Consider the following 13,846-nt stretch of genomic DNA (forward strand, 5'->3'; position numbering starts at 1 on the left):
AAGAAGAAGAAGAAGAAGAAGAAGAAGAAGAATCTAATGCTGAGAAGGACAAGACGGTCAAATTTGGGAAGAGAACCATCTTTAAAGGCAGACTCCTCAGGGACTTGGAGGAGGAATGTATGTTACTGTTGCAGAAGAAGTTACAATTGCAAGGTTGGAAGGACAAGGTCCTTTAGATGGATGGAAGGCTGGCCAGAACTGAGATTGTGGAGTTCATGGTAAATTGCGAGATCAAAGATAGTAGGGTCACCAGTGTGGTAAAGGGGGTGACAGTGACTTATGATGATAAAGAACTAGGAGAGATCTTAGGTATATCTGCTGCAGGGTACAATGATTATAAGAAGCTCAAATGGACAAGTCTAGAGAATCTCCCTACTGCCCTTGCCATTACTAGGAAGTTTGGTGACAATAAAGAGGAGCTTGATCCCAAAGCTATTTACAGAAGTGAGATGAAGCCACCACAAAGTATTTTTCGAATTTGTTAACAAATGTGTGCTGCCAAGGAAGGAAATGAGGCACATTGCCACATTTATGTACCTGGTCCTTATGGAATGTTTGGACAGTGGGAGGCAAATCAATTGGCATGGATTCATCATCCAGCTTCTTGATAGGGTTCTGAATGGTACCAAAACGTACGCCATACCCTATGACTTTATTCTCACGGCTGTACTTGCACATTTCAAGGTATCCATCAAGAAATGGGAAGTTAGTACAAGCAAGTATTATAGCAAACACTCTAACTGCTTGTGACTATGAAGTCCAAACCACTCCCAAAGAACCTGGTTCATCCAAAAAGATACCAGTGAACAGCAAAGTGCGAGCTTTGGTGCAAGAAAGTGGGGCTAAGGATGTTGAGATTGATAGGTTGAAGAAGAGGTTAGCAGAGGTAGAGACTGAGAGACATGCTCTCACAGCTGAACTGGAAAAAGAAAAGGAGAAGAATAATGGCATTCTTCAGGATATGTTAAAACTGCTCCAAGCCAAAAACCAAGAACCTGGTCCTTCCCAGCCTTAAGCCTCCTAGCCTAGTGTAGATCAACCAGTGACCCAGTTCGGGATTCTTTTGCTTCTTTTGCTCATGATCCAGTATTTTTATTTCTTTTTATACTTTGTGGTAGGATCTTATCAATCAATGAAATTCATTATTTTTACTATAATTGTTTGTTGATATTTGTTAGATGGCTAATATCCTTAGATTGATCTATGATATTTGACTCCATGATTGCATTTGAAGTAGCCCCAGTGGCCATGAGTAATTTCAATTAAAATCTGGTTATCTAACATTATCATGCAACTTTTCGATGATGCCAAAAGGGAGAATTAGGTTATGCTTTTACTTTGGACTGTGATGTTTATAACCTAATGAACCTGGTCCTTGATGATAAGTGACTTTAAAAAGGTAAAATGTTCTAACATTGTGTTGATGCTGAGATGAGTTGAAACATGGCCTATGCTTATGAAAAGCACAGAGTTTGTCATCATCAAAAAGGGAGAATTTGTTGGCCCAAGTGAAGTTTATTTTTAAGATTGACAAAGGAACTCAGGCATGAACCAGGTTCATCCCCTGTGTATACAGACACGGGCAGATTCGAGCACAAGGGATGTACGTGAAGGAGATAAGCTTAACTTGTTATATCTGATATCTCCTAATCTAAAAGGTTGCATAATTGATAAGGAGAAGGACTCCTTACTCAAAGAGAACACTATCCAAGATAAGGGAGGAGTTAGAAGTTGTAGATAACTAGAACTCTTCCACCAAGGACGAGTAGCATTGGAACTCTAGTTATTTCTTATTCTACTCTATAAATTGCAGGATGTTCTCATTCTACAGGTACGCACAAAAGCTGAAGTTAAACATGAGTTGAGAGCAAAATAGCAAGGTATTTTGCAAACAATTCCTGTGTGATTCAAGTGTGCGAACCTGAAGCTCCATAAACCATATAGAAGAACCAGTTCCAAGCGTCTGTCTTTTATTCTAGTTCAATTGTAGTAGGTGTTTTCAAGTTGTACCTTTCAGCTTTATCTAGAAGCAATTGTATTAGGTACTTTGAGTATTCAAGTTAGAGTTAACTTGAAGTTGTCGCAACAGTTAGAGGATGGTTGTCACAACGGGATTAGAGTTAATCGTTAGGTTTACAAAGAGTTTTGTAAATGCTGTTTTATCTTATTGATTTAGTGAAGTGTTGGAAAAAATCCTACTCGCTAGTAGGTCGTGGTTTTTTCACCTTTTGAGCCGGGTATTTTTCACGTAAAAATACTTGTGTTCTTTACTTTCCGCATTTACTATTTCCGCAATAGTAGTATATATATAAGGAGCACTTAGAAGAATCAGGTCCTTTTATAATCAGTACACGCGAAAATCGAACACCACACAAATCACCCCTCTTGTATGGCATTGAAGTATAAAACATCAAAACCAATTAAGTTGCGAACGCTTTGGCTAAATAGAGTCTTGATAAGCAAAAGAGGTAACAATAGTCAACTAATTAACAACTTGATGACACAAATGGTATTTTTGCTAACACGTGTGTCTTTATTTCACGTTACATTCAATATAAAATAATACAAAATTTATCGCATAACTAAATGCATATATTATTCGCACGAATACAAGAACATGATAACTGAACAAAAACAATTCACTATCATTTCATAATTTATTCTAGGACTAAATTTTGTTATAGTACAGGTAACCAAACGACCCTTCCATAAACTCAAACTCCTCGGCTAGACAGCAGAAATTAGTAATCCTCGTCACATTCATCCCTCTGCAAGTAATGAAAAAAAAAAAATTGATCAGTCTTGTTCTTTGACTAATTAAAAAGGTTTAAGTTCATACATTGACAGTAAAAAAAAATATTTATATAATCTGATACTTAGATTATTTCAGATTAATCTATATAATAAATGTTAATTGATAATTTAGAATAAATAGTACGTACACATTTTATATGGTAGAAACAAGTTATAAATAGTAAGTAACATGGTATAACTAATAGTGAAAATTATAATTTTATAATTGACGAATCTATTACCTCCTCACGAGTGAAAGTGAGGCCAAGTCTGATGGATCCACAATCTTCGTCATCCTTGTAAAGCTGATAAGAGGTTGATCCCACTTCTCCTTCACGAAACACTTCTTCCAAGGAAATTCTATTTTCAATTAACAAAAAACAACATTAATAACGTTGTTTAACTGCATAAAAAAAAATATTAATGAATATAATAAAGGAGATTATTAACGTTGCTTCTCCTAGGAAATCGTCATCTTGGAATGTGTTTTCATCCATAAGTTTGATGTGAAGCTCGTCACAACCACGAGTGATGGTGAAGAGGAAGGATTCATTCCACTCAGGGTCGGATCCTTCACCTGCAAAAAGCCGCTCTTATTATTGAGTTATGAATTTTAATTTATATATACTGAAAGTATAAGGAATTTTTGCACTAACATTTTTTTTTTTACAAACATAGGTGGGATACAATAAAATTTAAATGTTAATCCAAGTTAATTAACTACAAACCTGATGCAGTACTACTTTTCTTCTCTTCAGTACGGCAGGTGACAACCACATAAGGATTCATATCAGCTGTTGAAATTTGAAAAAAAAAAAACATTAAATTCTTTAATCCGTGATGAAGGATTAATAACGTACTAAGAAGTGGAGTCAAAACTTCAATTTATTTATATGTATGTTTTTTATTTTGTTCAGATTATTTACAACAGGAAGGATTGAATACCCCAGCTGAAGGTGATAACCCTAAGGAATTCACTTTAACGTCAAAAAGATTTTCAAAAAAATTACAAAAACTGATAGAGTTACACATGTATTATACAAAGAAGACAAGGCAAATTAAATCAAAGGATCCTATATTTTTTTGTTAGATTTACTCGAGAGGATACTCTTGGTCTGTGAATATCGCTTATTCTGATGTTTATCAATGGTGGTATACAATTGATTTACACACTAATAAAGATCTTTATACTGGCGCTCTTTTTATATTATTTATTTCTGCCATATACTTGACAAAAAAATCATCTTGGGCTGTGCAGTGAGCATGAAAAATTCATGTTTGTAAGATTTTGATCAAGGTTCCTCTTGCATATTATGTAAGCAAAATTTGCATGCCTGACCGTAAGGGAGTTAGAGAGAAACTTACTTAGCCAATTTGTGTCATCAAGGCCTCTGGCATTTGCCACATAAACTTCAAGCTGTCCGTAAGGCATCTTTGGATCAAATTATTCGTTAAAAAACAGAATAAGATAATGGGAAGAAATTAAAAGGCTTCAATAAAAATATTTTTAGTGCTTTGAACTATGACGTTAGGCCTGCTCAATTTATAGTTTACTAGTCCAATCACTGTAATACACGTGACCATTGTGATCCGAAAATATTTGAAGACGTATTTGAATAATTGTGGTTAAAGAGAAAGTAAGAACAGCTGACTTTTAAAATAGTAACAGTAAAATATATTTGAGAAATTATTATGCAACAAAATGGATTGACTGATGGCCTTTTTCATAATTATTTCTCTTTTAATTTTTCTGTGGAGTATTACTTCCGACCCTTAATAGAAGGAAGTATTGGTAGTGATCCTGGTAATTTAACTTGCTACTTATTTTTAGTATTTTTATTAGCGTTCTTTGATTCAGTAATAAATTAGGTTTTGATTGATGATTTAGTGTGTAACGACCCAACTGGTCATTTTGAACTTTAACGTTATGTTCGCTGGTTTGAGACTTTGAATAGCTTCATATGATGTATTATGACTTGCGTGTATGGTCTGTTTTCGTTTTTCGAGTGGCTCGAAATTGATTTGGAAAAATGACCCTCGATCTGGAAGCTTTAAGTCAGAAGAGTTGACCAAGGTTTAACTTTTGGTTAAACGGACTCAGAATAGAATTTTGATTGTTCCAGTAGGGATGATGATTTTGGACTTGTACGTATGTTCAGATTTTGTTTTGGAGGTTCCTAGAAAAATTCGACTCTATTTCTCGAAAGTTGGTAATTTTAAAGAACTTAAGATTTCATAAGTTTGACCAAGAGTTGACTGTGATGTTATTGGACTCCAATTGGTATTTCGAGACTTTGGCAAGGTCTATATAGTTGAATTGAACTTGTGTGCAAAGTTTGGAAGTAATCCGAAGTGTGTAAGTATAATTCGGACACTCTTTTGAAGGAATGAAGATTTAACAACCTAAGAGAAATTATATTTGGTTGGAACCTCAATTCTTTGTAGTGATGTTCCTGTGGGTGTTTTGAGGCTTTGGATAAGTTTGGATAATAGATTTATACTTGTTAATATGATTTGATAGGGTCCCGAGAGGCTTGGGTGTGTTTTGGATCAAGAAATTTCGGAGCCATTCAACTTCTTCACCGTCTTTATCTAAGTCTATGAACTCAGCCTCTATTGTAGAGCGGGCAATGCAATTTGTTTGGACGACTTTCAAGATACCGTTCCTCCAACAATAGTGAATACATATCCATTTGTGGACTTAGAATCAATTGCACCGGTGATCCAATTTGCATCACAGTATCCCTCAATCACCACAGGATATCTACTGTAGTGCAAAGCAAAGTCCTGGGTATGTTCTAAATATCCCAAAACTCGTTTCATTGCCATCCAATGAGATTGACCTGGATTACTCGTGTATCGACTCAATTTACTTATAGCACAAGCTATATCTGGTCATGTACAATTCATGATATATATTAAACATCTCAACACACGAGCATAATCTATTTGTGATATGCTTTGGCCTTTGTTCTTTGCTAGTACAAGATTTACGTCAATTGGAGTCTTTGCAACTTTAAAATCTAAGTGCTTGAATTTTTCAAGTACTGTTTTAATATAATGAGCTTGTGACAATGCCAGACCTTGAGGAGTCTTATGGATCTTAATACCCAGAATTAAATCAGCAACTCTCAAGTCCTTCATATTAAACTTGCAAGTTAGCATACACTTAGTCACATTTATGTTGGCAATGTCATTACTCATTATCATTATATCATCCACATATAAACAAACAATGATTATTTGATTCGGAACATTTTTAATGTACACACATTTATCAAATTCACTCATCTTAAAATCATTTGACAATATTGTTTGGTCAAATTTCGCATGCCATTGTTTGGGTGCTTGTTTTAGTCCATAAAGGGACTTAACAAGTCTACATACCTTCTTTTCTTTACCTGGAACCACAAACCCTTCAGGTTGTTCCATGTATATTTTCTCCTCCAAATCTCCATTTAAGAAGACTGTCTTAACATCCATTTGATGAATTCGAGGCCATAAGCCACAACTAATGCTACTAATATTTGTATGAACGTAATTTTTGTAACTGGAGAGTAAGTATCAAAATAGTCAAGACCATCTTGTTGTTTATACCATTTGACCACAAGTCTTGCCTTATATTTATCAATAGTGCCATCATCTTTCATTTTCCTCTTAAAATTCCATTTAGTTACCAATGATTTATTTCCAGGAGGAAGATCAACTAATTCCCATGTATGGTCGTTCAATATGGATTCTATTTCACTATTGACTGCCTCTTTCCAAAATAATAATTTTGAAGAAGACATAGCTTATTTAAATGTTCGAGGCTCATTTTCCAACAAAAAAGTCACAAAATCTGGTCCAAATGAAGTAGACGCTCTTTGACGTTTACTACGTCTTCAATCCTCCTGATTAGACATACTTTCTTTTGTTTCTTCCAGACGTCGTTTAGATCCTTTACCAATCGACTCACATTCCTTTTTATACGAATATATATTTTTGAAGAACTCAACATTATCTGATTCTATAACCGTATTATTATGAATGTCGGGATTTTCTGATTTATGAACCAGAAATCGATATGCTTTTCTATTGCTCGCATATCCTATGAAAACACAATCAACGGTTTTCGGTCCTATATTTACCCTTTTGGGTTTAGGAACTTGCACTTTTTCCAAACACCCACACACTTTAAGAGCCCGTTTGGACATAAGAAAAATTTCACTTTTTTCGAAAAATGTTCACTTTTCTTCAAAATTAGTGTTTGGCCATAAATTTTCAAATTTTCACTTGAAGATAAATTTTGAAATTTTTCGAAAATTTGAAAAACTCCAAAAAACCTGTTTTTCATAATTTTCACTCTGATCACTCACAAAACTTCAAACACAACCAAAAATTATATTCATGTCCAAACACAACTCTAGTTTTCAAATACCATTTTTACTTGAAAACAAAAAATCACTTTTTTCCGGAATTTCACAATTCTTATGTCCAAACGGCCACTAAGATAATTCAAGTTGGGCTTCCTTCCTTTTCATTTTTCTATTGGGTACTCGATTTAGTATGCGGTTAGCCATAAGAATGGCTCCCCCCCCCCCCTCCCAATGTTATGTGGTAAACCAGAACTTATCAACAAGACGTTCATCATCTCCTTTAATGAACGATTCTTTCTTTCCAAAATCTTGTTGGATTGATCCATGTAAGAGGTCATTGTTTGTTGATTAATTCCATATTCTAAACATATTTATTCAAAAGGAGATTCGTATTCATCACCCCTATCACTTCTTATCATTTTGATTTTCTTGTTAAGTTGCATTTCAACTTCATTTTTGTATTGCTTGAATGCATCTATTGCTTCATCTTTACTATTAAGTAAGTAAACATAGCAATATCGAGTACTATCGTCAATAAAAGTTATGAAATACTTCTTTCCACTGCGAGATGGTATTGACTTCATGTCGCAAATAACTGTGTGAACTGAGTCTAAAGGATTTGAATTCCTTTCAACTGACTTATAAGAATGTTTAACATACCTAGATTCCACACATATTTGACATTTTGATTTGTCGCATTCAAACTTAGGCAATACTTCCAAATTAATCATTTTTTGCAAGGTTTTATTATTGACATGTCTCAAACGTATATGCCATAAATTATTTGACTCAAGTAAGTAAGAAGAAGCTGAAATTTTATTATTCTCAACGACCATTACATTCAGTTTGAAAAGATCCTTAGTGAGGTAACATTTTCCTACAAACATCTCATTCTTACTTATTACAACCTTATTAGATACAAAAACACACTTAAAGCCGTTCTTGACAAAAAGTGCAGATGTAACAAACCGGCCGATCGTTTTGAGTATTACAACCTCAGTTCTCCATTTTTTGCTCAAATTATACTTTACAGTTGTTGTGTGACTTGTCGGGGCAATTGGTTCGGGTCCGGTGAGGTTTTGGAATGAATTGGAACACTTAGTTCCAAGGTTTAAAACTTAAGTTGAAATAGTTGACCAGATATTGACTTATGTGTAAACGACCTCGGAATTTAATTCTGATGATTCCAATAGGTCCGTATGGTGATTTTAGACTTTGGAGCATGTCCGAAAAATTATTTGGAGGTCCGTAGTGGAATTAGGCTTGAAATGCCGAAAGTTGAATTTTGAGAAGTTTGATCGGGGGGTTGACTTTTGATATCGAGGTCAAAATCTGATTATGGAAATTTGAATAGCTTCGTTATGTCATTTATGACTTGTCTGCAAAATTTGAAGTAATTCCGGATTGATTTGATATATTTTGGCACAAGATATAGAATTTGCAAGTTCAAAGTTCATAGATTTTGATTTGAGGTGTGATTCGTCATTTTGATATTGTTTGATATGATTTGAGGCCTCGACTAGGTCCGTGTTGTGTTATGAAACTTGTTGGTATGTTCAGACGGGGTCCCGAGGGTCTCGAGTGAGTTTCGGATGCTTAACGGATCGAATTTGGATTTGGAGGAGGAGCTGAAGCAGCTGGGCTACTGGTGTGATCGCACCTGCGCGAAAAAGGGCTGCAGGTGCGAGCTCGCAGATGCGAGGAATTAGTCACAGAAGCAGAAAATGCATAAGCTGGCCAGGCACCGCGGGTGCAAAAAATTTTACCGCGGGTTAGAAGACCGCAGGCGCAAAGAAATCATCGCGGGTGCAAAGACCGCAGGCGCGAAGAAATCACTGCGGGTGCGAAGACCACAGGCGCGATGAAACCATTGCGAGTGCGAAGATCGCAGGTGCGAAGAAATCACCGCGGATGCAAAAATCCTGGACAGGATGTTAAAAATAGAGGGGGTTCCGAGTTTTGCCATTTTTGGACCTTAAAGCATAGTTTTTGGGGCGATTTTTAGAGAGAATTCAAGGGAAACTTGAGGTAAGTTACTTATGATCATTTCTACTCCATAATATTAAATTATCATCGAATAATCCGGCTAGATTACATATTTTTGAGGTGTAAATCGGGGGTTTGAACTTAGGATTTGAAAATAATATTTGAAGATCTGGAGGTCAAGCTGAGGTCGAATTTTGATAAAATTAGTATGGTTAGACTCGTCGTTGAATGGGCTTCCGGATTTTATAACTTTTATCAGATTCCGAGACGTGGGCCCCATAGGTGATTTTTGGGGCGTAATTTCGGATATTTAGAATATATTAGTATTTTGATATGGAATTAATTCTTATAATTTTTGTGGGTTGAATCAAATTAATTGTGATGAGATTCGAGCCGTTTGGAAGTTGATATGAGCAAAATTGAATTTCTGGAGCATTGCTTAGCTTGCTCGACATTGAATTTTGCTTGTTCGAGGTAAGTAACTCTTCTAATCTTGGAGTTGAGGGTATGGACCCTGAATATATGTTTTATGTGAATTGTTAGGAGGTGACACACATACTAGGTGACGGGCGTGTGGGCGTGCACTATAGAAAATGTGACATAATTGTTTATGTGGAATTTTATAGTTAAATGATCTTGGCATTTTCCATGCAATTTTATGAGTTAAAGAAATTGAGCTGAAAAGCATATTAAAAATCATGTCGAGGCTATGTGCTAGTATTATTGGGACCCAAAGAGTTCATATTGCTGTGAATTATTTATTTTAAATTAAAAATTCATATCAGTCATATTTATTTAATTGCATATCATATCTCACTCTCTGTTGTAATTTATTGATACATCATATCATCATTTTTGGGCTATTTGCATGACATTGTGAGCCCGAGAGACTAGAGAGATTGATGACTGAGTGAGGCTGAGGGCCTGATTGTGAGGATTAATGTGGATCGCGACTGCCCGCCTGCAGCATGCTTTATATGCTTTATTATTATAGCACGTTAGTTTTCCGTGCAGCACGTGACTTGTCCGTGCAGATTATTGCGCTGAGGCTGAAGGAGCCCTTCGGAGTCTGTACACACCCCTAGTGAGCGCAGGTACCTACTGAGTGCGAGTGCCGAGTGACTGGGAGGCATGAGTGATTGTGAGGTATGCCCGAGTTGTATGAGTGACTGTGAGGTATGCCCGAGAGGCATGAGTGACTGTGAGGTTTGCCCGACGGGCTGTATATGAGTGATGTTCTGCCCGAGGGGCTGTTTATGATTTTATCACTGAGTTGCATCACATTGGCATGCACACATAACATACAGGCATAGAGATGTATTTTCCTCATGTTGTACATCATCACATCATTCATGATTTCTCACACATTTTGATAGATGGGCATAGTGATACAATTGTTTTATATGGGTTATTTGGAAAGAAAATGAAACATCTCATTTATTATTGAAAGGATTTTGGGAAAATCACAATTTTCAGACTTACTCATATTTTGGTGATTTTAGTGAAAAGAATTGAGTTTTACTGTTATATTTGAAAAGAAAAATGTTATTGTGAACGAACTGAGCACTTTATTATTGAGTTATTCATTGTGCTGCCTCAATTCTATTGTTATGAGTTTTGTTTTCTGGATACTGTTGTGGACTATTGGTTTTAGACCCGACCTTGGTAAAAGCTCGTCACTGCTTTCAACCTAAGGTTAGGTTTGTTACTTACTCAGTACATGGGGTCGGTTGTACCGATACTACACTTTTGCACCTTGTGTGCAGATGTTGGCTACTGATGTTGTTGTGTTCGATGGGAGCTGGATTTGAAGATGTATCTGCGTTCTGGTTGTAGATGCCTCTTGTTCAGGGTGGCTTTAGATTTATAAAAGCTCTGTTTATGTATTATTCAAACAGACTATGTATTTATTTCATTTCTTCTTTGTATACTCTATTTTTAGAAGCTCGTGATTTGTACTACTAGTCCTTGGGGATTGTATAAGATTAAGACCTTTATTCACTTAAATTGCTTTAATAATTATTTTGAAAATGGATAGTTGGTAATTGGCTTACCTAACGTGTTGGGTTAGGTGCCATCACGACTAGTTGGTTTTTGGGTCGTGACAAGGTGGCATCAGAGCTCTAGGTTCATAGGTTCTACAAGTCATGAGCAAGTATCTAGTAGAGTCTTGCGGATCGGTATGATGACGTCCATACTCATCTTCCAGAGGCTAAAGGGCATTTAGGATATATACTTCCCATCTTTCTTTCCTTATCGTGCGGTATTGATTTAGCTTGGGACATAACTCTTTTAATTCCTTCCACGTATTCGTACGCACATGAGCGCTCGGTATCAGCTGTGCATCGCCGGCTTGTGATTCTATGAACGAGGTTCGAGGTGAGTATTCTGTGTTTTGGTGATGGGCCAGTCTGGAGGAATTGAGGCCATAGTTAGACCGTAGCTTGAGCTCGGTAGCTTCAGTTATAACCTGTACAATTGGACTCATATGTCCGGTAATGACCCTACAGTGGAATTTGTGGCTCGATGAGCGGTGAAATGGCTTTATGATGAGTATGATGTAACTGCGGGATGTGTTAAGACGATTTGAATGTGACAAGAAGTATTTCCTTGAAATGTAAAAGAAAGTCATTGGGTGCTTGATTTTCGTTTTGATGTGACGTACAGTCTCGAGTGTGAATATTTTGAAGGATCTTTCACGATTGTTAAATTTTGGGACAAATTAAATTCTCATGTCTGGTTAGTGAGTTTGGACTCAGATAGACTAAGTGATTGCGTAGTAATTTTGACTGCGAAAGGGTATATCAAGATACCGATTTGAGGTTAAGCAGGTGGGTTATTTCCTACGGAGTAATCTACGTAGGTGTATTCCTTATGATGTGAGTGGAGAGTTTCTTTTATGCCAGTGGGGCATGTGTGTGGAGATTTGAATTTGAATCTGGCTGAGAAAGTTGACTTGAGTGTCAAGAGAATGATTGCGAGCTTAGCGGATGATTTGGGGTATTTTTATGGTTGGCGTTGCATGAGTTTGAGAAGAAGTTTCATTGAACTGACTGTGGCATTATGACAGTAATAGAGCATTGGTATTGTGAGTTATGGAATGTTTTAATCTATGGCTTTGAGCCAAGTGGGGGAGCCTACTATTGATAATTTAATTTCATGATTATATGTAAAGGTTTAGTTTTGGGCTGAGGCAAACTGGTGGGTTAGTTATGACTTGCAAAAGTTGAGTTCGACGATGACTCGAATAAGGAAATTCCTGGATACGGGTTATATTGCACTTATGAGTATATGAAAATCGTGGGATGAGTGAGTTGTTATTTGTGAATGATGTAGTATGCACGGAGTATGAATTTGATAGGTGGTATTAAAGTAGAGTTACTTCTTTGAGAGCTGTTGTGCTAATGAGGCATGTGTCGTTTGGCCCATTTGGGTGGTGTAATGTGGATTTGAACAAACGGGGTGATTCTCGAGAAAGTTCTAATGGATTCGAGATTTATATGTAACAATTGAGAATTTTTGGCGGATATGTTTGCGGCTAAAATTTGAGATTTAAGTTGGATGGTGTCGAGACTTGTGGCATTTTTATATATCATTATGAATTTTATATTTTGGTATCAGAAAGATGAATGAAACGACCTTAGACTCAAATAAGGTATTTTCAGAGTGGGTGTTTTGGTTGTGGTATTTATATGGGTAATTATGATGTGGTGAGACTCTACAGATGTTTTGGTGGTAATATTCTTGGGTTTGGTGACCTACGTGGTTTGGTCGAGTTAGAGGAATTTAGTTCTAATAGCTTGGTTATGTGCAGATGGATTTCAAAGTGTTCTTGATGGTCTCTACCATGGTTGGAACCGAAAATTTTTTACTGGTGTGAGAAACGTATTGTGTATTGTGATTTCCTCTTTGAAAGAAGCAAGATAAAGGTTTCTAACTAACTGGATATGTAATTTGCTGGTGACCAGAGTTGATAATGAGATTCTTGTGCATTTCACAAGATAGATGTTATGGGTTGTGCGGAAGTTAGATTTACATGTACAAGGTGGCAGTTCAGTCTTGAAGGAAGGTAACGAAGTTTGGGCAGAATGGTCATGAATTCTTAGACAACATGGGCGGTTCCAAATGACTAGATGAATACGATTACTACTAGGTGTTTGAGAAGGGTGCGTATTTCAGAAGGCGCATTGTATTTTGACTTACGGATATTTAATTAGTATTGCAGTACTCACATGGTTGATAGACTGCTGATATTCAAATTTTACCAAGTGGCACAAAAGAACTTTTAAACTATATCTCTTGGGATGATCGTGTATGAGAGAGGTGTTAGGCATTCGGGCGGTGGAGATGGAATTAAATATGGTGATTCGCGTGTTCTATGGATTTGGATATTTGGGAGTTCTCAGGAGCAAATTGTTTCATGATTGTGGCCTGTGAAGTTGTGGCTGGAGCTAGCCAGATGATAGAATATATTATGATTCAGTTATTATGGATTTTCAGAGGGATTTTTATCTATTTGTGGGTAACCCGAGTTGATTTGGGGGTCCATTGGTAGGCCCAATTAAGATATGTATTCTACACCGAGCCGGAATGGTTGGCTCCATACTGCTATTGTTGAGGGATGTGTCATTTGGTTGATGATAAACTTATTCGTGTTCTGAAATGATCTGTGAGTTACTCCTTTATGCTACGTGGAGTTGTGATTCATT

General features: G+C 36.5%; 1 protein-coding gene across 1 annotated transcript; it reads right to left on the reverse strand.

Moving 5' to 3' along the window:
• Nucleotides 1–2,512: 2,512 nt before the first annotated feature.
• LOC104085096 (elicitor-responsive protein 3-like) lies at nucleotides 2,513–4,316 on the reverse strand. The gene is made up of 5 exons (XM_009589049.4): nucleotides 4,159–4,316; nucleotides 3,522–3,587; nucleotides 3,244–3,370; nucleotides 3,036–3,153; nucleotides 2,513–2,768 (listed from the first exon to the last, which is right to left on the reverse strand). The coding sequence occupies exons 1-5, from the start codon at nucleotides 4,223–4,225 to the stop codon at nucleotides 2,742–2,744; spliced, it is 405 nt and encodes a 134-aa protein (XP_009587344.1). The 5' UTR covers nucleotides 4,226–4,316; the 3' UTR covers nucleotides 2,513–2,741.
• Between the last annotated feature and the right edge of the window lie 9,530 nt (nucleotides 4,317–13,846).

The sequence above is a fragment of the Nicotiana tomentosiformis genome, chromosome 8 (assembly GCF_000390325.3).
Source record: "Nicotiana tomentosiformis chromosome 8, ASM39032v3, whole genome shotgun sequence".
NCBI classification, from domain to species: Eukaryota; Viridiplantae; Streptophyta; class Magnoliopsida; order Solanales; family Solanaceae; genus Nicotiana; species Nicotiana tomentosiformis.